Below are 27,390 nucleotides of genomic sequence, written 5' to 3'. Positions count from 1 at the left end.
AGCAGCACACGGGAAAACCTGATTCAGGAAAATCAAAGTCGCCGAGGGGCTGGTGCCAGGCAGTCGCCAGGCCTTCGCTGCCCTGATGCAGAGGACGCAGCAGGCTTGTTTGCTGGACGCCTGTTTGCGCAGCGATATGGAGTACACACACACCAAAACACCTTTGAGGGACCATGAGCAGCTGTAGGTGGTGGATGGCCACTGGTGGGATCCGGGAGAGGCGAGGGAGAAGGGAAATTGGGGTGAGGAGGGGAAAGGAGGGGATCCCAGCCTGCAGACAGGGACATGAGACCCTAAGGTGCAGGAGGGCAAGGCACAGGGAGACGGGACTCGGCTACGGGGGGGCTGGAGGGAGCCTCGTCTGAGGGAGAGCGGGTGGGTTGGTTGGGGGGGGTCTGTGGGGCTGGCCAGTTTGGGGAGCAGAGGGGCCGGGCATGCACTCGCCCCTTGCCGGGCCCCCGTGGAGAGCGGGGAGCGGAGCCGGTGCATCCCCACACCTCGGCTTCTCCCCCGCCGCCTCACGCTGCGCCGCGCTGCGCTGGGCGGGGGTCGCGGCGGTGCGGGGGGCGGCGGTGCCCGCGGCGGGCGGCTGGTGGCGGGGGCGGGCGGAGGCGGGCGCCCCGCGGGCTGCGGGGCGGGGGAGGAGGAGCGGCGGCCGCCGGAGGATGGGAGCGAGCGGCGGAGCCGGGGAGCGGCGCGGGGGCAAGGCCGGGAGCGCGGCGGCGGGCGCCGCGGCATCGCCCGCGTAGGGCGGCGCGGGAGCCGGGCGGCGCCGCGGCCATGGAGCGGGCGAGCCCGGCGGCGGGGAAGCTGAACGCCGGCGGCCGCGGGGCGGGCGATGGGCACGGCCCCGCGGGGGGCGCCCAGCCGCGGGCGGCGGCGGCGGGCAGCGCGGAGCCGGGCGAGCTCATCGGGCGGGCGCTGGATTTCAAGAGCGAAGGGGCGCAGTGCTACAAGGACAAGAAATTCCGGGAGGCCATCGGCAAGTACCACCGCGCCCTGCTGGAGCTCAAGGCGCTGCTGCTGCTGCTGAGCCAGGAGCCGGCCGGGCAGCGCCCTCCCGCCGCCGCCGCCGCCGCCGCCGGGCTCAGCGAGGAGCAGCGGCAGGCGGTGGAAGCCATCGAGGTTGACTGCTACAACAGCCTGGCAGGTCAGCGGGGCCGCGGGGCGTGAGGCGGCGGGGTCCCCCCACCTTCGCCGCGCACACCTCCCTTCCCCTCCGCAAAATAGCGCTGCCTCACTCCTCTGCCCGTTTCATCTCCTTTCCTTCCGTGGTCTTCCATTTGCATTTTTGTTCTCGCGTTTGGCACAGAAGTGCTGCCGGTGTACGGCTCGGTGCCCGGCCGCACCGGGTAGCGCTGGGGAGGGGGCGCACGGCCAGGCCGCTCCTGGCGCCGGGGCTCGTCTGCAGCCCCGCGGCCCCCCGGCCCTTGCCCGGGGCTGCTCCGGCTGCCACCGATTAATCCCCGTGTCCTCTTCCCCTGCGAGACAGGTGATAGGGCAGCGGTGCCTACGTGGGATGCTCAGACTTAGAGAAATTGTGGCTCGAGAACTGGCCAAGATCGCATGCTGCGTTTTTCCCTTAGCCCGAGATGTCCTTCGGTCCCTTCACCACAGCTCCGGTTCTGGTGACTGTAATTAACAGTATTACAGAGAGAGAGAGACTCCTTCTACCACATCTGATGGGAGGGAGGGGAAGGGTTTGGGTGCTGCTGCAATAGCTCCAAATAGTACTAGATATAAAAAGGATTTTTTGGCCTCTTAGCAATGAAAGTTGAAAGCAAATATAGTAGTGGCTTTTCGCTAGCTGCCAGTCACCACTGTGGTCAGTAGACATTTGATCATCGCTCCCTTTGCTCCCTGCCATCCGTTTGGAAGTGCTGCAGGAAGATGGAGGGGAGGGGTGGAGGGGTTTAACTACTTTGCAGTCTGATTCTGAAGTCCTTACAGAGACAGAACTCCTGTTGACTTCAAGGAGCTTTACCCAAGCACAAACTGCAGGATCAGAGGTTATTTTTGGTCCCTAGCAGTGCATGGATTTTTTCTTTCCAAGCCCGATAGCATCTCTAAACCAAAAACTTGTGCCGAGGCACGTACAGGGAAGTGAGTGTTCACAACCTGAACAAGGTGCACAAAATGACATTAATAAAGCTCTGCTGTTTTCCAGAAGGATGAAGGATCACTAGTTACCCTTTATGTTCTTGGGGGGAAAAATGGCAAAAATCAGGACCCTAGTGTGTCAGCTGTCACCATCACTTGGCTTTTGGCTTTCTAGACAGAGTTGGTTAGCTTTGTTTCCTGTTGTCTAGTGCTAAAAAGACACAGAATAAGGCAAATGGTTTGAAACACCAAGCCAGAATCTTATCTTGTCTTAAATCCATGCCAATCTGTTATACTCTATATGCCTTTTGGGGTGTAACAGGGGCACAATTTAGCCCCCTTTCATCATGTTTTCAAATACTCTTCCTTCAAAAGCCTGTTGAAATTGCATAGAGGAGAGGCAGGTGAGATTCCAGAGCGATACCATAATTGCACGGCTGTAATTTTGGCTCTCTCCAAATTTCTGTTCACAGGTTTATTAAAATCCATTGTATTTGGCAAGGATCATTTAGATTGGCAGGGTTATACAAAGAGCCCATAATACTCTGAACAATATAGTTTGGCGAGTTCCTGGGTTTGAAAAAGTACTCACAGGAAATCTCTCTGCTACATACAAATGAGACGTGGTAGGTAGAAGGTAAATGAAGTGGGAGGGAGGGATGTGATTTGCTTCTGTGGCACTTTCTGCTGAGTACACAAGTTCCACTTGCTAGCAATGTGTCCGCTCCTGCTGATGGAGTTGTCCTGTGTAATGGTCATTGTCCACCGCATTTATTTACTGTTTCGGGTTTTTGCAGGGAATTTTTTTCACCGTTGGTTGTATTTGATCTTGTCAGCAGTAGCAATCAGGCAGCGTGAGAAACGTGCTCCATCTTTAACCTAGATTTGAACAGATTTTCTTCCTAAATTTAACCAGTGTGAACACAGGAGGAGATGAGTATAATTAACCCTGGAGTTGCAAGCACTGCTTTTCCTGGGATAACCTCACAGCAGGTCAAGGTGTCATTTTGCACAGCCGGTTGTCACATGTTTTCGGTAGATGGCATGCACAGAGCAGGAACAGCATTTGTCTTGGAAATGCATAGCTTTGTGTGTGTCTGCTGGGCTGTCTGCGAGCAATTTTAAAGAAATGCCCTGCATGTTGGAGAAGGGAATGTGCGGTTAAACTGGAATTGCAGTGTTGCTACTCCTAGCCCAGTCCCAGAGCTCCCATTCTAGCAGGAGGATCTGTGAATTCGTGTCTGAAGGGAAAGGAAGAGGGAGGAGGGACTTTCCCCAGAACGGTCATAATAATTAGTATACCTTCCTAATAGCAACTTCAAGAGGTGCAGCAGTGGGACTTTATTTTCTAAGTGTGGTGCAGCAGAAGCCACCGGTTTCTTTACACATCGGGCTCTAGCAGAGGCGCCGGCGCATACTGTTAGAGTTGAAGTCAGTGTTATTCGACATGGGGAGGAGAGGAGATGCAGGGAGTTTTGCTTCTGAGCACTGAATGGGTGCCTGGAGCTGTTTTTAAGATAAATAAATCTGCATAGTGCAGACAGCATAGCAGCAGTACATCTTAATTCTAGAGAAGGCAGGTTTTCACGTAGCTCTGATTTATACCCAGTAGCATTAGCAGCTGTCATCTGAGTGTCCTTATTATCAAGTTCTTTTAGCACCTCCACTTACTCTCTAAGCTTAGCATTTAAGAAGCCCACCTTGCTTTTGCACTGTCATTTTTCCTGTGGCCACCACACATCCACCTGTCAGAGATGTTTTGCATCACAAATATAGATGCACGCGCACACAATTACTTGTTTAGATGCAGCATACCAGTCGGAGAGCATCATCTATAGATAAATACGCACTTAGCCAAATAAGCAGGTGAGAAATATACACCCAAAGGGGATTTGGAGCAATCTTATGGGTGAAGGCTGGGGCTGGTTGGTTGTTTTTTTTTTAATCTGACTGATTACATGAGTAAGAACATGTGGGCAAACACTAAACTGTTGTCAGTGCCTGTATTGCCTTGCAGAATGTAAATTTAGGCACAAACGTGCACGCAGATTCTGGTTTAGCTCAGCTTCTTTTGTAGAGCACCTTCAACAGACAATTCTTGCACTGCGAGGTGGGGTAGCCAACTCTTGTATTCAATCAGAGCCCCACAATATTCAGTGTGTTTTCTAAAGTTCTCTGTTGTGGAGCTGTGTGGCACCCCCACAACCTAAACTATTTAGCCTGTTTCAAAGGATCCCAAATCTGCTGGGTTTTAAATTCTTGTGATTTTTTTTTTTTTTAATATTTTAAATTGGCCTAGGATTTTCACCACTTGCCATTGGCAGCGCTGCTCACATTTCCTTCACTAAGCTACTAGCTGGGCTTCGGTTTAAGTTCAAGAGTTGTGCCTTAAAGGGACTCCCCCTCACATCTGCAAAGTCCAGTGCTGCCGCGTTCTTACACGAGCCTGCCGATACCCTTCATTTTACCTCAAGTCTCTCTGATAAATGTCACCAGATGCAAGAGCAGCAGCGTGGTCGAGGCTCCCAGAAGTTGCTAGGGTAGGCAAAGAAAAAGCCTACCAACAGCGTAGAGCCTCGCAGAATGCATGCAGGGCTGTAAGGCAAACAGTCCTTTCTTTATGACTCACTGACGGTCTCTGACCTTGAGGAAGTCACTTGACCTCCTTTTGCCTCTCTCAGCCCTATTGAAAAATAAAGAACAAGGACCACGGTCTCATCCTGATGATGCATTCAGCTGAGTTCCCCCCAACTCAGTGGTTTGTGTTCTTTTTTAAAAAGATGAATGTGTGAAGAATGCCTGCGGAAAAGCAAACTGGCCAAATATCCCTCGGGTCTCATCTCCTTTCCACTCCTCTAGCATCTTCCATCTAGAAGAAGGTTAAATGCTTTATGTACTGCATGCAGGTAGGGATCGTTTACCTACTACAGATGCAACCATTACTCTCATTAAATGCAATAATCACTTTATTCCAGTATTACTGCCTAAAAGTTTACAGGATCAAAAGGACTATGTCCGCTCTGCGGAGAGAAACAAGTCCTAGTCGTTCCAAAGCAGCAGAATGCTAAGGGTAAGCATAGTTTTAAGCTGTTCTGGTGAGGGAACGTTGCGGCGCGATAAGCAAACCTTTGTTGGTTTTCCTAAGCACGCAGAAATGCTCGAGCTAATCCTGGCAGGAGAAACGGAACCAGAGCGAGAACTGGGGACGAGGAGTGGCGGATCTGGGGGATCTGGGTTTCTAACCCTTCCTCTCTGCGCTACCCAGTTGTATTATCTTCACCAAATCTTCTCATTCTTCAAACCCCAGTTTATCCTTCTGTGTTTATGACCTCTTGGGAGTACAGGAAGGCTTTGTTAATTACATGAATGTAAATTAAGTATAATGCATTTATATACCTGTTCAGGTATGTTTAGTTTAGTATAGGAGTTTGACCTCCTACACTGGCAGAAAGGTGCACTGGTACCATCCATGACTATGCGAAGGTCGTAGCCGCAATCCCACAAGACGTGGCACTTCCACAGCGTAGGAACCTCCTGGCACCCTCAGGCTCCAGACCAGGGTGTGGGTACTACCCCTGACCATCACCACTTGCACAGACAGTCGTGAGTAGTCCCACTGAGAAATCCGAGTAAAAATACTTGTAATGCTTACAATACCTAATCCAAGTAAAAATATAACTAAACATGAGAAAAGCTGGTAAAACTTGTCTCCGCTGACCACCCACTAGGGCTCCTCACAAGGAGTCTCTGCTAAAATCCATCCCAGTATACAGCCGTTAACAAGTACAGACGCTACCAGGACACATGGTGCTGTGGGTGTTAAAGCAGTCTTGGATTGTTGCTTGATGTGAAGCTTTTTTTTATGTGCTGCATCAACAAAAACCACCCTCTGTAAGGATGCCATGCGATGGGAAGGAGAGACAGCAGCAAACAGAGCAGGATGTGGTCTGCACTTTCACTGATTGAGGTGGGAGTTTCCCGACACTCTTGGTTTACATACATCTCCCCAGCCAGAGTGCATGGGAATGTCTTGTTTTACAGGCCTGATGCAATTACTGCTCCAGGTAGGTGCAATTGTAGCAGAGAATAAACACAGATGACTATGTGTGGCTTTTTAGTGAGAGGCCCAAACCCTGACATGTATTTAAGAAAGAAGTGGGATTTGAAGCCATTGTCATGAATTACTCTTTAGAAATACTCTGTATTTAGCTATTCCCTTTTATTTTGGAGGACAAAATTCTCCTTGTTCAGGGAGGAGTTTCTTGTGCATTGAGAGGATGGAATGTAAATACATCCAGATGCTGGGGGGGCAGGAGGGAGGAAGAGGAAGGATGGTAAGCTGCCTCCAAGCTTGGTTTAAGTGATACATGTCTGACAGCATCTGTCTTGCTGAGACAGGAGATGCATTTTCCTCTCTATATGTCACTGTTCTTCCCAAGCCTTTTCAAAATTTCAAGCTCTGGTGGAGTTTTTTTGCAGCCACTTCACCTTGAGAACACTGTATGTTTTCTGAGAGTTCTGTAGTAGCATGTCCTGCCAGCTTTACTCTACCCTCTTCCGAAATACTGTCCTGGAGTTTTCTCCAGCAAAAGTCCCTCAGTGAGTCACAGCCTCTTACACCTCCACAGGTTTCCATCAGTTCTGTGCTGAAGATGGTTCAGTTAGTTCAATAAAACCCAGATCAACCCAAAATCAAAGCTGGTTCCCAGTCTATTGCTAAATACACCCATGGGCTCCATGGTTACCTCCTTTTCTGGGAGCTGGGCCACCTCTGCATGGTTCAGCAGGTGGAGCATCCTTCTCTCCCTCCTGTTCACTTAGGCTCAGACCCAGAAATTTCTAACCCAACTCGAGACCTGTTTCTCCAGCCTTTCTCCTAGAACTGCTTATCGGTTCAGCAGCACAGCCCCAGTTCCTCACCAGTGTCCTCTGAGCAGTGCAACTGATGCCTCAAGAATGGAGGGTCATCAGATGCTTTCACATTAGGATTTTAGGATGAGATCTAATGCACACCTGATAAAGGAGGTTGCTGTGAGGAAAGGAACAGTAAGAGTAAACAGCATAAATAAAAGGGGAGGTCTAAATGTTGCCAGGTCCCAGTTTCTTGATATTGTGGCATCTCACAGAAAATAACACGCAAAGGAGTATGAAACTGAGGAAACAAAATGAAGAAAGGGAGAAAATACATAATGAAGTTTTGAGAAAATTTGCTGGCTATTTATTTTCTTCTTTGTTCTCACATTTCATGGATGACAAACTGATACAGAAGGAAGACAACTGTTTATTAATCTTGTTTTCAGCTCACTCAGGCGACCATACCAGTGACTAATACTGAGGGTTAAAAAATGCTTTGAAGAAGAGTCAATATTAACTATCATTAACTAGGAAGTTGTTACTAATGGCTGCTCAGGAATCTGTCTCGTTTTGTTCATTCCTGTGCTGCATCTTGGATGGGAAACATTAAGCTTAGGACATTGATCGATGAATGCAGGTAAATCTTGTGGTGGCGTGGAGCGTTGCTATTCTGTTCTCTTTAACAAAGGTTGTAGAGTCCGTGCGGCTTCTGGAAGCTTTGCTGGAATTGCTGAAGGTGGCTTCAGCTGGGGCACACTCACTTGTCTGAGGCTGGGAGGGGGTGGTAGGACACTGTAGCTTGCCCTGTTCTTACACGCTTGCCTAGGTATTGGCAGCCATTGGAGGTGGGGTTGGAGTGGGAAGTCTGTCTCAGTATAGCCATTCGGAGTTTAGGACACTGCTAGAAACAATACTAAGACAATTCATAGAAATGAATTAGGCACAGTCACGTTTTCTGTCTGTGATAACCCATGGCAGAAGTGACAGCTGGGAGCAATGATCTTTAGCTGTCATGGCTTGACATGCCAGAGCTCATCTGTTACTATCCATAGGCAATAGCTAATGTCATGATCTTTACTTCAAAATCCACTCCATTCTCCCCACTCTCCAAAATTCTTGACATGCCATCGCCCTGAGGCTCATAGGCTGGATAGCACCATCTGCTTCTCCTTGGCTTTGTCCTGTGCACCCAATTCTCCCATCACGTTTCTCAGCTCAGGACTCAGGGCTGCTTACACAGTCTGTGCCTTTCCCCCTTTGAATTCCTCTGCTCACTCTCCCAGTTGCAATGCAGCCGCGTCGGACTTCTTGACCTCCCAGGCAAAGTTTTGTCCCTTTCCAGGCTTCCCCCATCCCTGTTCTGCCAGTGAGGTGCTCTCATCCCCTTTGTTCTCATACTCTGCCCCACAGCACCTTGGTGCGTCTTGTTCCTTTGAGCTGATTTTGCCTGTGGTGTATGAGTTTGGGCTGGACCTTCTTTCCCTTCCTGGCTCTCCTCGAGGCCCATCTCTGCTGTGACACCTACAGGAAGCCAGTCATTTGGTGCTGGTTATGTGTTTATGTATAACAAGGAGGAGAACCTTTCCACAACAGTGTGTACATGTGCAAGCATGTGACTATATTCCATATCTTCACAACCTTTCTCATTCACCTTTATAGATTACCAACTCTTCTGATCAGGGGGATGAATTTTAACACATGCTTGTCCTGTGTAGCCGTGATCACAACTTTGCCTGTCAGAGCAGCATGTCCTCATTTTTAAAGCCCTAGGCAGTGTAAATAATCCCCCCCCCGCCCCGAATAGTTCTGCCACAGCCTCCCAACAGGAGTCAGGGGCAAAAGCAGTCTCATGCTGTTTGCAACTCTAGCGGTTGTGGATCTGTTTGCCAAAGAACCCAGAATTGCCTGACAAGTCCTGTGTCCTGAGCTCCTGACTTCATCATGACATCTCAGTCCTGTTCACTCATACGAACCATCAACAAGGCAAGAACTGCAGCCCTGTACATGTCCCTAGGTGGAGAGAACAACCATCCTTACGTTGCTGCGTAAGCCTTTCAGGATGCAGGACACCGATCGTTGGTTGCAAGGCTACAGCATTTTTCCTTCTCCGATACATCCACATTTGACAAGTCAAATCCCTGCCTTGTCAGAGAACAAGCGAATACTTTTCTAGCCACTGTTCAGTATTCCCTTTCTTTCTTTAGTCGGAGCGCTGCCCATTGCATTTACTTGCTGCCAGTTTAGGGGGCTGTCACGTAGATTGTTCTGCATCGATGGCAACAGCAACTCCTTTCATATCAGAGTGGCAGGCAGCAAAACTCTGCTAATCTAGCCATTGATCTAGTTGCCTGGGAGCTGCTGGAAAGGAGCAGCTGGGTCAGCAAAGAGCCACCAAACTAGTGTTCCTCAAATTTTGATTCCAAAGCTCCTGTGATGCCCTGATTACAACTGTCAGTTTTCACACCTCTGGAGTTAGCCTGGCCTGGCCACATAGGGACATCTAAACAGCTCATGCCCTACTTGAGGAAACTCAATTGAGGTACCTACCTTGCTGTAAGTCACCCTATTCCGTAAAGCAAGAGGGTTCAGGGCCCTCTTGGTAGAACCTAATCAGGCAGTGGTGGAAATTTGCTGCCTGTCTGGTGCATCTGTAAGGCTTAGCCTGACATGCAAAGACTGATTTCAGATCAGCCCAGTTGGATGCTGCTTATCTTAGGTCTTTTCCAACTTGAAAGACTTAGCTCTTGACTCCAGGCAGCAGAGCTGTTTACTGCTATCTGAAGCAGATGGAGGGGAGAATACAAAACAAGCAGTGGGGTATCTTTGTCTTCCACATTCCTCAGTGTAATGTGTGGGAGAGGAAATTTACTCCTGGAAGCAAATTAAAAGCAGAGGAAGCGTCTGGGACTTGAAAATTTATGTCAGACCTTTAGTGCTTCCTTTGGCTATTCCTGGTCTGATGCGTCTAACAAACGTCTACCTCCAGTGTGCTGTGCTATCCCTGCAGTCACCATATAATCCACAAATTCACCCTGATATGAAAAGCATCTTTGTGATACAAAGGATGATCTCTCAACCAACTGTAGGGAAGAATCTATGAGAATTCACATTCCTCTGCTCCACTCCTGCTCCCAGCAAGAAAGAGGGCAGAAAGATTTATGTTTCGTCCATTCTTTCAGGGAATAAACAGGCTGTAGCCTCTCCTGAGCAGGAGCTGCCCGGGGAGGTCATCATCCCACCCAGCTGATCTCTTCTCAAGCAGAACGATGAGGGAAGGAGTCTGTTACGATGCTCTGGAAAACCATCATAAGTCAGCCCTAGCTATTGCTCTGCAAAGGCACCTTTTTTCTTGTCTAGTGCTTCAAAAAGAATCAAATCAGAATCTCCACCCCATGCCTGTAGCAATGATTCTCCCATCAAACAGCATGGTGCAAAGTTAAGCCTCAACTCCTTTAGTCACCGTATTTTTTTAATACTAGCATAATTCAAATCCTAGATTACTATCCTCTTAAATGCTTTGCAGTGGTTCATTGCTGAAGACACGGTAGTGTGTTCAAGTTGGAAGGAAACCAGAGCAGCATAAGATCCTCATCTATATTGGAAATACAAAGAAAATGTATTAATTTTCTTTTATACGTTCTCTAACTACTGTGATGGAGCTCAAACTGAGGCAGCTCAGGAGGTTTGCTCATGGGGGGAGGGGGTAAATTAAATTAATAGATTAATACAAAATAATTTTTAAAACCCAGGGCTGATTAACTTGGAGTACAGTGCCAGAAGGCATCATGGAGTTAAAGAACCTAATAAGGTTAGAAAAGAAGGCTTAGACACATAACTAATCAGAACATTCACTGCTGTATTAGATAGGATAAAAACTGTAAAGCAAATATTACATTTTCATGCTTGAGAACCATTGCTGACTGGTTTGGATTTATGAATAAACTTCTCTGAGATTTTCATTTCCATGTCCACAGCCATGTCACGTAAATGACTCAGTCATCCTGGGATCAGCTAGCATATTCACATCCTTTTCCTCTTTGGTTGTTTCCAGCTCATGAGCTCACAAATTCTACCAGAAATTCCTATTAGTCCCAAAGAGCGTGGTCTTAAATTTTGTATTACCAACTTCCATTCCAAATAAATTGACTGCTCTCCACCAGGTCTTGTAGTTCTTTTTATGTGACATTGTCAATCCTCATCCCTTTTGACAGTACCTTCCAACTTCACGCTGTCAGTAGGGCACTCCTACTTTTACATCAGTGGCATTAACAAAAACACTAAACAATCTCAATTCTGAAATTAATTCCTGAGGTATTCTACTGGTGATCTCTATTTACAGACCAATATGCTTGTCAACAGAACCCATGTCAGCTTCTTTAGTCACCAAATAATTCTTATACTATATCTTCACCTTCCCTAGCTTAACCGAAAAGGTACAGTCAAGACAGAGAATTGTATTATTGGCCTGATTCAGTACAGCGATTCCAGTGTTCCTGAACAAACTCTCTACTTGGGGTGGAAGTTACCCTCCACGTGCTCCAAATCAGACACACACTCCTACCTCATTCCTCCACTGCCAGCATTGCATCATACAGACGTGGTTTATGAAGGGTTTGGGAATGCTGAAGCACTTTGCCACAGCTTATATGAAAGAGAAGACATCTTATTAGAGGGCTGGTTTATATGCTCCTGCACAGTTCAAACCCTGACTTTTTCAAGCAAATAATATACTGAATCATCCCTTTGGTCTTTAGCTTATTCGTTTTCAGCCTGATTTCCAAAGGAAATGAGTCATAAGCAAGTATGTTTTCTGTGGTCTGCCTGTCAGTCCCCTCTCAATAACTTTCAAACCTGTTGACCAGCTAGATTCCATGGAGAGACAGATGTCTCAATGGTACTAAGCTTATGTGGTGTAAATGGAGAGCAGGGAAGAGGCAAGGATGCTAGAGGCCCAACTACATGAAAAGGTGATGCTTAAGCTCACTTTACATCGTCTGTCAAAGCTCAGCCAGGTGACACAGCCTGACACAGCCAGGGTTAGTTGGCTGTGTTGCTGACAAACCACTCTTCTCTGTAAGTTTGTTTAGTGCATTTTTAAGGAAAATAAGGTTTTGAGAGCTTTGATGTATACCCCTCTCTCTTCAGTTAGTTAGAAAACAGTTGACTCGGGCATCCTCTGCCTCTTCGATTCTGTCAGTTGTTCTTCTCTCCATCCCTCCCACAGAGACCATAAAGGTTTCTCTCTGTTTCAAAACATCATTAAAATGGAAAGGCTTTGGACTACACTGGGCCTGGACAGAACACGTGAACAGGTTATTATTTTAATGAAGGAAATGTTCCTCCTCATTTGACCTCTCCATCTTGCCAGATGAATGTTTTCAGCTAGGGAGAGGTTCAAGGAAAAACCAAAAGTATTTCAGTCCCTATCAATTATACACGGCATGAACACAGAAGGAGGTGGCCTCAGAGACAGCCTGCTCTCCACCCCTCAGCAGGCTCTGCAATGGTCAGCTCTTCCACGTGTCCTGGGAGGTGAGCTGTGAGCCACCACAGGACACAGCACACAGATGTTCCGCAGCCGCGTCATCCTGCCCTGTTTGTGGTACAGGATAAAGCGCTAACTTTCATCCCAAATTGAACATGCTGCAGTAAGCCAGGCTTGAGGCAATCACGGCATGTACAGCTGTCAGGGACTTCATTTGAGAGCCTTCAAGCTGTTCCAGCTGCATTTCGTAGTACTGCTGTCAGCTGTTTGAACCGCTATGAGCAAAGGATGCTTTACCCTTCAGTGGAGAAGGCAGCTTGAGATCCATCACTTCCTCCAAAGCATCTCCCTACTTACAGAAATCTCCTCCTTGTCTCAGATAGGTTTAAAAAAAAAAATTAAAAAAAAAATCTTTCCATTAAGACCTTAATTTTGCTGTGTAATATGCTCTGGTAACAATCGTAAAATACTTGATAGCACTTGTTAGAGTTGGACTGCTGTTGAACTCCAGGCACTTACCAGATGGTTGTCACCATCTGATGCTGCTGATGTGTACAATTCTGTGTCCTTTTTCCTTCTGAAAATGACTCAAGAGGCCGTATTCTTCCAGTGGGTGTCGATAGCAACAGAAGGCCAGAGGAGGAAAGGGTACGATGTAGAGAAGGTGCCACAGTGAGAGAGTAAAGCAGCACAAGGTGAACAAAAGCAAACAGCAAGGAAGGGGCGGTGGAATAAATAGCAACTGCAACAGTAGATCTGAAGGCCAAACATATCGAAAGTCATATCGACTGGACTAGATGAGTACTGATTTTAAAAGGTAAAGACAGGTGAAAAGTTAGTAGATAAATATAAAGTCAGAGAGGAGGAAACCTCCAGGGGATTTAACCTGGCAGATCAACAGTAAGAGTCTTGGCAAAAACAAACAGAAGGGACTTCCATCTCTTCTAACGTGGCTGCAGGAGGAGCTGGTATTTATGGATATTATAGAATCAAAATGATCTAGTAGTTAAAAGCTGACTGAAGCTCTTGCTCTACCAGTGCTTTGCTAGGACTTTGGTCCTGCCTCTCCTGGCTGGGAAAATCAAAGGCATGGAGATTAGAAGATGCAATATGAAGATCATCTCCACCTTAAGCTCTTTATTTTGGTAGAATAAAGATTTGCTGGTACACAGCTGGGGGCAGATTTTGGCTTCAGAAAACAATTCTTGTTTCCTCAACACCTAGGTTTTAACTACGTCTTTAATATCACTATAGCTAAGAATTTTCAGTAACCATCTGGTTTTGATTTGAGGGACCAGTAACTACAGGAACTGGTAGCTCGAAATACTCTTTCAAAACAGAAGCTATGAGGATCAGATGAAAAGTTTGCTGAAATTCCTTGCTTCTCAAAGCTTTGGCCCTTTGAAGGAAAATTGCAGTATTATGTCACTGGATTTGTGACAAAAAAAGCATAAATCACCACAAACTTGCCTTAAAGTAGCTTAAGAATCATTTAGAAATAGTGAACACTTAGAAAGAACTGCGCTCTTGAAAATTAGGAAATTCTCAAATATGGGAACATAAACACACAGCAAAGGGAGAAATCATTCATGCCTGCTCTGACTCAAGTGCTTACATATTCACATGTCTGGCTAGGATGTTGCTCTGACATCCTCCAACAGGACCTTCTGATAGGAATTAGCACTAAGTGGCAGCTGTCAAGGAGACCTGAGGACCATTCACGCTCCGAGTGTTACAGCACAATCGATAATGGGACTGCAGTGCTGAACAGCAGTTCAAGAGTCTTCTCTCCATACCCATGCGTGGTAGAAGGGTAGAGCTAAGACATATCCCAGGTAACGTTTGCTTAAGCACGTGTCCTTAAACACTTCCAAAGCTAGGGGCCTTCGCATCTTCCCCAAGCAGTCTCTTTCATGCTTCGCGCTCTTCACTGCTAAAAGTTCTTACTAGCAAGACTCTTCCTTGCTGAAATGTAAACTTCTTCTTACTTCTGGAGTACAAGACGACAGATTGTGTTCTGGTTAAACCCTTCTTTGCATGACAGAGTGGGTTTTTTCTTTTTACATATATGAACATTGTTAGCCTATCTTCCCCCACTGGTCGTCTTGATGGTTTAAATTCCGTCTTCTCTAGACCACCTGTTATCGTCAGGGTCCTCCTTTGGATTCTATCCACGTTTTCTTTCAAGACTGGCATCCAAAAGGAGACACAGTACTCTCACACCTTGCAAACTGCTTCTTTTCATCCATTCTGCTGGGCGTTTTTCTTCATTAACTGCCTCGCCTTGTTGACTTTAGCTGGCGATCCACTTGACTCCTCAGATCCTTTTCAGCAGAATTGCTCTCCAACCGTTCCCCTGCTGTACTTACATAGTGGGGTTTTTTTCCTGCCAAATTGTAGGACCCTTCACTTGCCCGTGTCAAATTGCATCCTTTTTTTATCTGGACACCACCAGTTTGTGGGGATCCTTTGGAATTCTACCCATATCTTCCAACATACACCAGCTCCTCACTTCTTGGTGTTCTCTGCAAATTGACAAGGCAGTCTGCAGTCTGTCATTTAGGTCTTTATTGACAAGACCAAATACCATGGGGCCTAGGACAGATCAGTGCAGAATCCTACTTAATATTGTCTTTCACTTTGTTAACAGAGTTAAGTCTATTCATTTAGACTGTTCTCCTTTAATTTGCTTAAGAAAATGTCACTAGAATTTGTCATTTGAGGAGTGTAAAAGCCAAGATATGTAACATCTACTGTTTCTCCTTTATCTTCAAGATTGATTACCCTATCGCAGACTGAAGTTAAACTGATTTGTTCTGACAGCTCACATTAGCTGTTATTTATCTCCTTGTTACCAGCCCTGTGCACTCCAAAGGATGGCAATAGGCAGAGTCCTAGGGTGGGCTGCCAGCCACAAAACCCTTGACACACAGGCTCAACAGCTCCTTTGAGAACTGCTAGATGCTTCTTAAGGTGGATGATGGTGGAAGCTGGGGAACTGGGGTTGTTTAGCCTGGAGAAGAGGAGGCTGAGGGGAGACCTTACTGGTCTCTACAACTACCTCAAAGGAGGTTGTAGTGAGGTGGGTGTTGGTCTCTCCTCCCAAGTAACTAGCAAAGGGACAAGAGGAAGTGGTCTCAAGTTGCGTCAGGGGAGGTTTAGATTAGATATTAGGAGAAATTTCTTCACTGAAAGAGTGGCCAGGCATTGGAACAGGCTGCCCAGAGAGGTGGTGGAGTTCAAAAACTGTATAGAGGTAGCACTTCCGGACGTGGTTTAGTAGACATGGTGATGTTGGGTCGACAGTTGGACTTGATGATCTTAGAGGTCTTTTCCAACCTGAAAGGTTCTATAAGTCTGTAAGCATCAGTATACTTCAGTCACTACAACTGTCTCTCTCTCCTAGAAAAGCTAATTGGAACTGTGAAGTCAGGGTCTTTCTCCTGAAAGAGGTATGAAGGATGCAAGAGCAGCAGCGAACTGAAGGAGACCGTGCTATGTGTTGGAGGAAGGCATGGCAAGAAGGCAGGATGGGAAGAAGGGGAAGGCAGCTTGGAAGAGGTGGCTTTCTTTGGGCTCTCCAAACATTTGTGGATCCACACCTCATTTAGCATTAATCCCTCCCTACAGAGAGAGACAACCTGTCATACAGTTTGGATTTTAATTTTCCACACATTTCCCTGCAAGCAGAAACATACGGGCATATTTAGGCCTTTTTGGTACCTGGAGAGGAATAAATGAGAGCCACCGGCTGGAAAGTTGTACTGTCATTCTGATATTCCCTTTTCATCCCATTAAGGTTGTCCGGGAACTAGGAGTCAGCTGATCAGATTATTGCCAGACATTATCAAGCTGTCTATAATTAGCTTTTTATTGGTGAGAAGCCAGAAAATCCTCTTTGTTTGCAAGCTTGGACTATAGAGAAAGAAGAGAAATATTGCATGGAAGAGATTGTTTGGAAACTGCAGATCCTAATTAGTGTCTCAGCCTAGTAGTGAAACTGCATGTGGCATTTCTCTGAAAAAAAAAAAAAAAAGAGAAATGCTTTAAACATCCTTTTTTGAGGAATGCTGGGTTGCACTCTTGAAAGGCACAGCACGCTTGGGGCTCAGAGCAGATATGGATGCTTTACCACCTCTGCTCTGTTCCCTTGGTGTAGGCTTCTTACATTCCCGCATGTTATACATCTCCTTTCAGTGCCAATCAGGATTGAAGATTTAACACAGGTTAAAACATAGGTTAAAAGTTGGGCTGTGCCATCCACATGTAGCCTGTGCAATCGGCACACTCAGGATCGATAACTTCAGAGAAGTTTGGATAAGCATTCCAGTAGTCCAGATCTTCTTATGTTGTACGTTACACTTACAGTAGTTTAACTCCAAGGTGACTTTCAATCTAAGATAACCCTTTACATTTTCAGTATCATCTTATGAAACACATTTTACCTGATTTATTTTAGAAGTTAATTACAATTTAAATTACTAACACATGGCTGAAATTTTCAATGTCATGTAGTAATGGTATCCCTTTTAATTCCTCCAGTGGACACTGTAAGCTCCATGTGTTTGTTGTAAACACCATTTACACAGTCTGCAGCGTGCAGAGATTAATGATGCATCCATTAGTGGCATGGTTAGAAGATTGCTGTCTATTCCAAGACAAACATTTTTCTTTTTTTTTTTCCTCCTTTGTTATATCCCAAGAATTTTTCTTCCCAAATGCTTAAATCAAAACAGAACTTATCACTATCATGTTTCTCTTTTCTGAGGAAGAGCATCACCATGAAGGATGCCAAGCCTTCTGAAGTAACAGAAGTATGAGACTTTCCTAGTCTGCCCTGTTATTTTGAGTCTTAAAGAGATATGAGAACAAAGCTGCTTCAATGATATATAAAGGTCTTAATCAAATGTCTGAATAAAACCCTGAAGCAGTTATATCAAAGCATCAATCATGTTTTCCAAAATAGAACCAGAGCAAGAATATACACCATCTTCCTGCAATTTAAACAGAATTTAAGCAAGCTGCTGGCTGCTATACTTAGGGCAAAATCATATCAGAAAGCCAAGTATTTTGCAGAGTTTAATTGTGGTTATTTCTAGGAATGACACTGTCAGTTTATGAAAAGCACGTTGAGTTCATAGTGGTTGGAGTACCTAGCACTTGCTAAGGAGTAATAGTCCACATAGGCTGTTAAACTCCAGTGGTAGAGTCAAGAATAAATACAGCAAAGAGGGAATATCCACTTCAGGTTTAAGCGCTGATGGACTTAGCTACTTCTCTCTGCTTCGCAACCAAACAAATCAATACGGGATGGCTTTTTTCAGTCTAAGAAGTGGAAGACAAAGGTCATTTGGATTCAGACCCTTTTGCATGGGTATACAAGAGTGGTTCAACCACCGGACTTACTACTAGCTCTTGCATAGGACACCTGCTCCAGTCTCCAGGGCAGATTTGCAAGGGCTAGCTTTCAGCATTGCAGGTTAGTAACCCTTGCCGAGTACGCTCAGCAGAGAAAAAGACGAATTTCCCAGCAGAAATGTGATTGTGGTTAAGTCATCTGCTAGAGGAGTTGCTCTCTCTTGCACACCTAGGGAGACGAGCTTCCTCTGCTTGGATTTCACTGCTGTAAACGCTCCTCTTGGTCCTCAGGCTAGCTGCACTGTGTCTCTATGTCCTTAGCACCTTGGCCCAAACTCTTTAATTCCGCTTCTCCCTCCAGACTTTACCTCCTTGCTAGACCTCAACTCCCCACTTGTACACCCCTTTCGCCACCCCCACAGTTCTGTGCCTCTGTCCCCATGTGTGTGCTTCCACCCCGCTCTCCTCGTCTTGCAAAAGCATCCGTCTCCCTGTCTTTCTGTCATAAATAAGACAACCCCTCTCACCTTGGTTTCCACTTTCTGCTCTTCTTTCTTCCTGCGACCAGTGAACCAATAAGAGAATTTTTTTGCTCTTTAAGTTTACAAATCCCTGCTTTTTCCTAGACTGGATTGTGCCCAGGGTAGACTGCATATTCAGTGTATTTGAGTACCAAATTCTAATGCATCTCTATGGAGTGCTATATGCAGTACTCTAGTGGTTTTATTTTCAGAAGGTTATCAGTTGGCCAGCTATAGATTACCCCAGGGATAACAGAAGGCACCTGCTTGACACAAATGATATCTGCCAGATTTCAGTTTGCAAAGCCAAACGATGAGAGGGCATGAGACAAATCTAAAGAGACAGTCACCAGAAATCTTTAACAAGGGAAAAAATAAGATATGGTTCCCTAGCCTGTTTTTCAAAAATACCTGAACAGTCTTGGCTGACATTTTCCAAAAGCAGACATCAAAGGCAGACAGTGCACATGGAAAATTTTAGTCCAAAAACTTAAAAGACCAACAAATTTATAAGCAGGTGACTCTCCTACAGTGGAAGGCACAAGGCAATCTTAAAAATACGCAGCGCTACCAGCTTCTCTGGGTGATAGCGAACTGCAAACAAGACAGGAAATATTGTGAAATATGAACTCGCAACCCAAGATACTCCTGTAGGGCAAGGGCATTTTCATCTCCCAGAACAGCAGCAAATGGAATTCCTGTTATGACTAACACAACGTGCTGAGCCCAAGGAACATGCCACGGGGTAGGGATATGCTAACGCTGTTTGCACAGTAATTTGGCTCACTCTCCTAGGTGTTCTGTAACACGGATAGGTCTTGAGCCTTGCCTACAGCGGGAATTTAGCCACTGGTATAAACCGTGTCTGGAGGATTGTTCTGGCATGCAGATTTATCCTTTGGTGAAAATTGCCAGGTAGGCAAGGCCTTTGATATTATTGTTCAAAATCTCCATGTTAAAACCCGTACATCCTACTTCCAGGCTTAGGTCTTCGCTCAGGCAAAATTAGAAGCCAGGTTCGGGCCAAACTGAGCTATTTGCGTAACCTGCAGAGGTATTCACACAGAGGAGGTTTCTCTGGTAAGATGCTAAGTGAGAGCGCTTTCAGTTAAACTTCATTTTGAGGGCTCAGAAAACAGCTATAGAAGTGAGGAAAGCTGAAAAATGCGGGTTTTTTTTAGTAAGAGACTCCAAGCAGTTCTTTATGCATGCTGTTGAAGGGAAGATTGAGTGACTCGATCAGTCTCCGAGCCCCAATGCCACAGGCAAACACAAGCTTTTCAGGATAACAAAGGTCTGGCTAGTAATTGCAACACTGGCTAGTAATTGCAGCTAAACAAAATATCAGTATAGAAACATAGTGATGTTTCTTAAACAATGAAAGTAATTAACCTTTGGGAGAAAAGGACTGCGTGGATCCTTTCTCACTGGCACCTGTCAAGCCTAGGTATCTTCCTGAAAGATACTCTGGAATTCAAAATTAATTCAGGGTGCAATAAAGTAGAAACCAAAACCCTCAACTGCCAGGATTTTAGTTACAACTTCCCACCATTGCTAACTACAGCTACTGGTAAAGGTTAAAGGTATGGACGTATTTTGGCTCTACAGGCGCTTTAATCTTTGGTTTGCATAACCTTGTGCTGAGCAGGGTCCCACAAATCGGCTCTCGCAGTACAGTTATCCAGATCTGTACTGCACCTCTCAAATTGTTCCAGCTCGTCGAACTGGCTGGCATAGATTTGAGTCCACAAATTAAAACTTAGAAATTTAGGCTTAACATTCCTCTTAGGAGGAAAACCAGCCAAGCTTCCTATTTCCTTGCTTAAACATCAACAGTCAGGAAGCGTGATGGACATGGCCCTTCTATTGAGGCTAATAGCATTAACCTTCTCCCCCTCCCCACACCATATTTCACCCAGTAGTTTCGAACCAGCTTATTTTACATCAGATAGGGACTCTTCATCACCATGCAACATACAAGGTTTTAAAAATTAGGAGTTACTTCTTGCTTAAGCTGACACAATAAATCAGCTGCCAAATTGAAGATGATAACCAAGTATGATGGATAACCATCACACGCTGTGGGGAAGCAGGACACCCTACGTTCTGAGCTGGAGAGATGTAGCCAGTGGATGCATGTGTTACAATGACGACAAGACCTGCAGGGAATGGGTGACTATAGGTGACGACTAGGGATGGTGTTGTGCAGGATCAAGCCCATTCGGTTTCAAGAAAGCAGGAGGAGGAGCTGGATAAACCTCTGTTCCGTCTCTTTGATTGAGCTCTGTTCCTCAGAAGGATTCACCGGGGGCCTATTGTGAACTGAGAAGGAGGGTGATGAGGTGTTTGATGTGGTAAACAAACACTCCCAGAGATGTGCACGTCTGTTTAAGAAAGCGACACGTTTCCAAAACAATTCTCCCCTGACCAAATTAGGAAGTACAAGGACTCCATGCCTCTTCCATTTCTGAAAGCTGAATTACTAACAGCCTCAGTATTTGCAATGAATCGCAGTCCATTAAGATAACTTCAGTCCACCAAGAACTGAAAGCACGCACCTCTAAATATTTATAAGGGAGATACTCCCTCCAGGTTCACTTCCATCAACCGCTTCCAACGCAGGCTCTCCAAATGGCCAACTCTTCCAGCAGAACCGTTTCCTGGACATCCATCTGCTCGCGGTGTTCGGATAAACACACGCCTCTCCTGCTAGCCACGTGGTACTGACTTCTCTCTGCCTTGTGCGCTGTTCGTGGGGATGCCCTGCAGAATCTTTACTGGCAGTGTGAGTCACAGAAAGAACCCAGCTGGATATCTGGAAGCCCATTTGGGTTAATGAATTAGCAGGACGTGGGAGACTTTTCTTTTAAACCAATCCATGAAGCAAGTCCACTATGGAATTACTGAGTTAATATACATGAATAGACTGCCTGTCATTTTTCAGAGGAATTTCTGTGACTCCAACTGGAAATACCAAGGAGTAAATGAACAGAGAGATTGAACCCCAGCCCTGGTTGCTCTGAAAGGCAGTTTCACAGAACGTGAAAGGCTGGATCAGATTGGCAGCGTGCAGAAAGCTACTGCCACTGCTGTACATGCTACTGGTCAGCAGATAAACAAAGCAATCCCGTTTCCAGGGCTGTGAAGCCAGCAGTAAATTTACTTTTTAATAGCTTTGAAAAATAAAGGAAAACAAGGCACAGTCATTTCAAGCTCCGTTAGAAAGAGAGTGAGAAAAATCAATGTTTGACAAATAGGAAGGGACAAATTCTGGATAAGGAAATGCCACTAAGCTTTTAGAAACATACGTGCTTTTTAACTGGCAATCAAATAGCGAGCAACCAGATGCCTTTGAAATACCTATGCGCTTTAATGGCAAGAGCTGTTGAAATATATTGAGAGTCCATCATTAAAGCAAAGGAGACAAAGCTGTTGTTAGTAATTTCTGTGTCACTCAACTGAACGTACCAACAGTGGGGCTAGTTCTGCAGTCCTTGCTCAACACATCTGTATTATCAATTCTCTACTGGTAAAAGCCTGTTTAAGATCATTTCCGGTTAGCTCTTTAAGATTGAAACTTGTATTTGGGTTAGGAACCTATTCAATCCGTGTTAACTGATCATAGACTCGGACTAATTGAGGTTGGAAGGAGTCTCTGGAGGTCATCTAGCTAACCTCCTGCTCATGAAATGTAAAGTGAGCTGCAGAGGGGGTGCAGGGCTTACGTTAGGGGTGCAGGGGAAGGGAATCAAGAACTGTATCATATTCCTGACCCAGCATCATATCCTCTCAGCTGCAGGCTGCAGTTACCATGCAAAAAATGAAGTCTGGCTGCTCATTGGTGACACCTGAACTGTGATGACTTGGATTTCTAGGAGCAGTGAGTCTCCTCCTTGCCAGAGACACACTGAGTAACACCACCTGCCATGGGAAATTTCTCTCCATGCCCTGGCACTTGACATTGCCAGCCTCTGAACTGATCCTTGCAGCAGCATCCTGCCTGCCTTCCCCAAACTGTGTCATTCCCAAAGTTGCAGCACCAGGTGGCCTTGTGGACAGCACAGCTTCCTTCATTTCCCCAAAGACTCTGACTGCACCGTGTCCTGTTCTTGTCAGTGTTCCTCAAACCGTTCTTAACGCCCAATACACCTAATGAAGTTTAGCCCACCGGAGTAAGCACTGCAGTAAGCCGCAAACAGAGCTGTAAAGCTGTAAAGCAAGGATCTCCCCCTTTCCTCTTTATTTTACTCCTAGTTGTGGGAAACTCACCATGGGGATTTTTCTTCAGCTCCTTGACGTTTATGCAACAATTGTCCTTCAGCACAGCGTCCTCAGCATGCTGTTTCTTCCCTGTGTTTACCTTTTCCTTTAGGAATCTAGCAGAACTGACCTCTTGGGATGAGCTTGTGTTGCAACACCTTGCAGAAAGCACACAGCCCAGCACGTTTGTTCCCTGTGCCGCAGCTCCAGGTGTCACTGGTTTGCTAGCAGCACATTCCCTTGTTGCTTCCTATAGCAAAACTCCATACAGGACCTCCTGGATAAAAGGCAATTACATACTATTTGTAAATCTGACGGCCTTGGATTAAGCCAAATACAAAAATCTGATTCAATTTAGTCCCTTTTTTCCTTGTTAGATGACTGTTTGACTGCCTTTTTTGTACTTTCCTGAGCTCCAGCCCTCAGTCTGAGCAGTTATTTTACTACAAGTGAAGCCGGTCGCTGCCACGAGACCGTACGGCGTTCCCGCTCTGCAGAGGGACGTTTACTTGCTGTCCCCGTTGTCCCTTGTCATCCCGTGTCGTGTCCCCGTCCCCCCCCCCCCCCCCCCCCCCCCCCCGTCATCATCCCCCGCCCCTCCCCGGGAGCAAACACAGACCCTTCACTTTGCAATGCTAAAAATAGAAGCAGTTGGTATTTAAATTGCGAACAATCGGGTTTGGCAAACAATCCCTGTGACTGCACCCTGTCTGAATCACGGGTCTGAGTCATTTCCCTCACCTAAGCTGCTCTCTTCCTCCATGCAGATTGCAGGAGCAGGGAGAAATACGGCACTAATGTTCTCCTGTCTGTCTGTCTGTCTGCCCACCATTCCCATCCCCTGCAGCCTGCCTGCTCCAGGCCGAGCTGGTGAATTACGAGCGAGTCAAGGAGTACTGCCTCAAAGTGCTTCAGAAAGAAGGCGAGAACTTCAAGGCGCTCTATCGATCGGGAGTGGCGTTTTACCACCTGGGTGACTTCAACAAGGCCCTCTACTACCTGAAAGAGGCAAGATCCCGCCAGCCGACAGGTATGGGGGGGAGCGGGGATGTGGCTTTGCATTGAGCACGTCTGCATTTCTTTTCCCGAGACTTGGTCCCTGACTTGGTTCCCACAGGGATGAGCGCGACTCACTGTACCCTTAGCTGCACTCCCCTTCAAGCACGCTCTCGTAGTGCGGCAAGGTTGCGGTACCCAAAGATTAACCACTGCCGAGGCTGCAGCACAACCTGGAGGACGACTGTTGCTGGAATGCCGTCTCTGTGGAGGGGATCCTGCCTCTCTTTCCCTCCCTAGTTTATTTTTGAAGAAGAAAGCAGGATGGGGAAGAGCATATCCTGACCATTACATTTTCTGACTCTGAGAACAAGCTTTTTCCACTTAGCAAAGTCAAGACACTGTCTGTAATCCCCATGCCTTCCACCACCTCAGTAAAGGGTTAGTATTTTAATTTGATCAGAGACAGACATTTACTCACAAAACATTCATCAAGGATGCTTCATCTTTTGCCTTGAAATCAGCCAAGTATCTGTCATCCACGTGTCAAGACCCGACAATTCATTTTGGGACAGCAAAAAAATTATATATTCGAACAACTTGGCCTTGCCAGAGCAACCACCCTTATGTTAACCTACCCAACCTCAGAAGGCAGGTAGAAGGCCATAATACAGAGATGGGGCTTTTATTTGTCAAAGAAAGGCCTAATAGAGGGATAAAACCACACTATTGTTTAAACCATTTCTGTTAAAGGAATTTTGTGATAGGCAAAGAAAAATTAAAGGACCACGGGAAAGCCAAAGGGAAGCCACGTGCAAAGAAAACCCCACAGAACAGCTCTTCCACCTGAACCTGAGAGGGAAGAGCAAGAACTGGGCATGAAAGAGGAGTGGAGCTGATGTTCACTGAACTAGAGGAGGCAAGGGAGGCTGAGCTGGCCGTGCTCAGGGTCTGCTTAGGGTTGTGCTGGGACCTCCTTCCTCTTCCACCTCCCGTAAGGGCGCCCGGTCCCATCTGCCACGCTTGGCCATGGGCTCCGGGCAGTCTGACAGCACAGCTGTGCACCCCACACTCCCTGAGCAAATGTGCTTAAAAGCTCAGTTTTGCCTATTTTAGTTTACAGCGTGCCCTTCTGCTTGCAGCCCTTGCCAGAACCAGGAAATGGAGAGGCCTAGGCAAGAGCAAAAATAGTCAGTGGAAAATAAGAAGTTATCTTAACCTTGAGGTTCTGACTAGGCTCAGATGTAAAAAAAAAAATCCTTTTAGCTGAACCACTTTGCCTCTTTTTTAAAAAAATATGTATTTTTGTGCTTTCCCCACCCCCCACCCCCCTCAGTGATACTATTTATTTGGTATCCTTCATTGCTTCTTGAAATAAATACTAATTTATTCAACAGCAACAGCTTCAAATACCACAGCTTGCTGCAAAAACATACTAGAAAGTGTCCCCAAAGGCCCTTAATGTATACAAAATCCAGTTCTGGCCTTCAGCTCTGCATCAGAGACTCTTCCCTGTGAATGTTAGGCCATTCAAGGCCATTGTTCCACTGTATTATTTATGATTATGGAAAACCTGAAGGGTATTCAGGGGGAAGAAGTGAATACATACAATAAGGAAGGATGCGGTGGTTAAAACACAACAGTAGGCATCAGGTAACACTATTAAGAATTATTATGCTACCTGGAATAAGTCAGTGTCTCCACTTTCAGCGTCTCCATCTGCAAAATGTGATTGTTTTCCTTTATCTGAGGTTGCACTAGGCTCACCGGTAAAAGCACTTGATTATTATTACAGTCATGTCCTGGGTGTCCTTTTTTTTTTTCTAATAAGGAATGTTTTTGGCAGAAATCACTGGCAGTTATTCTCTTTGGGGGAGATTTTAAATCATAAAGAGGAATTAGCTAGCAAAGGGTTTTACTGTTCTAAAGGGCTGTCGGCACAGCAGATCCCTCATGGCTATTTACTGTCTGTCAAGGGTGAAGGTTGGGTTTGGCCTGATATCTTATCCTATCTCCAAACAAAAAAAATCACAAAAGCAGATGGAAATAACACAAGATAATTGTATACCCCCCCTTACTAAGGGAGAGGGAAGCCACTGTTGAGTTGTGCAAAGCACACATACAGCCCTCCATGACCTCTGTGTCCAGAGGCTGGTGCAGCATGGGCAGCCAAACACACACCTTAGCTTCAAGCCTTGTTCAGCTCTTTCCCACCAGTGGGGCCACGTCATTGGGGTAGGTACAGACTGGGATTGAGACCAGACCATCAGCTGGCCTGGTAATATCAAACCCCCACAATTAGTCTCTGCTGGCCCTGCGCTGAAAGCTCACGTTCAGACATCACACAGACTGCACATACAAGCCAGATTTCCCACGCTGCGTGGAGCAGGCTCACAGCTGAGCTCAGGACCTGCCTTCCTGAACCCCTGCAACTCAGAAGTCCTGGGAGCAGAACCCAGGTCACAGTCTCTGCACAGGGGATAAGCAACTGGGCTCTACAGAAATTACCTTTAAAGTGGCAGGAGGGCACTCTGCACAAGGACACAGGCATGGTCCTAAGAGCCAGGAGACCTGCTCCCGTTGCAGCTTTGCCAGCATCTCTTCGTATGGGTCTGACCCCTCATCTGAGTTGTCCTCACCTGTTATTCCCACATCAGGAGAAGGGGATAACTTCTTCCTCCCTAAGACACAAGAGTCTTCTCTTCATTGACATTTATCTTTGAAATACTTCTGCAGGCAGAACTAGTATGGTGCAACACTATTCGGTGGAAAAGACCCAACAAAGACAAGGCTCTGCTTATTCTGTAAACAGAGTGCTGCTCTCATTATTTTTCTTTGGCAAAGTAGCAATCCTCAAAAAGGAAGCAAAACAAGCCAACACCTGCCTGGGAGATTTATAGCTCACAGTGGGAGTATGTCCCGCCCTCTATCAGGCTACACCTTATTTTGCCCCTGGCTTCCCAGGCGTGGAAATCTCTCAGGTGAGTGAAGTTGTGCCATCAGCAGCTAGCTGCCTTACCCACCAGCCAAAGGGAGTTGGCAGCCTTTTGTTCCGCAATTATGCACCGAACCCACCTCAGCCAGGCATGGAGTCCCTGCAGGCCCGGGCAGGTGTGATTTCCTAACGTGCCTTCGCAGTTATCACTTATCGCCTGCACCGGGCAGGCATGCGAAGCGTGAACCTCAGCAGCAGGGACGTGTACCCAGGCTGTAGCCCATCGAAGCCTGAGAGCAGAGATTGCAGCGAGGCGCAGCAGGACTCTGGCCGGGCTCTGAGCCCTGCCTTTGCGCTGCTGGGGCTTACTTAGCCACCTGCCTGCCACGTCCGCTGATTTTATTTTAGGCCTAAAATTCAGGACTACCCCCTCAAATGAATTTCTTCACTCTGGGAGGCTGTGCAACTAAACCCAATTTGTTTTTTAAAAAAAGTGCTTTAAACTTTGCTGGGTACCCGGTATGAAATGCTAATGCATGAACAGCCCAGGGTGCTGGTGCACCTTGTCTAACACAAGCGACGGCAGAACTTCTGGGCTCATTAGGAATGCCCCAAATGGGCCAAGTAACTTAATGGCTGAATCTCACCTTCTGGACTGATTAGGATGATGCAGTTGAACCTGCAGAAGATGCAGTAGGGAGACCCACCTCCCCAGGGACAGCTCGAGAAGTCACAACAGCATTGCCACAGCCCACTGCCAGCCACGGCACGTTTGTGGAGAGCTCTGTGTGAAGGGAAACCGATCCTTCTCCCACTGTTTCAGCTCTGGCTGAGGGCACAACAGAGATGTCCCCTTCTCGTGTTTAAAGGAAACTTTGCAC

At 46.5% G+C, this 27,390-nt stretch overlaps 1 protein-coding gene across 1 annotated transcript in view; it reads left to right on the top strand.

Moving 5' to 3' along the window:
- The first annotated feature begins 622 nt into the window (after nucleotides 1-622).
- Nucleotides 623-27,390, top strand: part of TTC9 (tetratricopeptide repeat domain 9) — a 29,170-nt gene continuing 2,402 nt past the window's right edge. The window contains exons 1-2 of the mRNA XM_054828794.1: nucleotides 623-1,150; nucleotides 23,426-23,608. Coding sequence (XP_054684769.1) covers nucleotides 781-1,150; nucleotides 23,426-23,608 — 553 coding nt within the window. The 5' untranslated portion in view covers nucleotides 623-780. The remainder of the gene's footprint in view (nucleotides 1,151-23,425; nucleotides 23,609-27,390) is intronic.

The sequence above is a fragment of the Grus americana genome, chromosome 5 (genome assembly GCF_028858705.1).
Source record: "Grus americana isolate bGruAme1 chromosome 5, bGruAme1.mat, whole genome shotgun sequence".
Classification (NCBI taxonomy): Eukaryota; Metazoa; Chordata; class Aves; order Gruiformes; family Gruidae; genus Grus; species Grus americana.
This window is presented reverse-complemented; position numbering and strand designations above follow the sequence as displayed.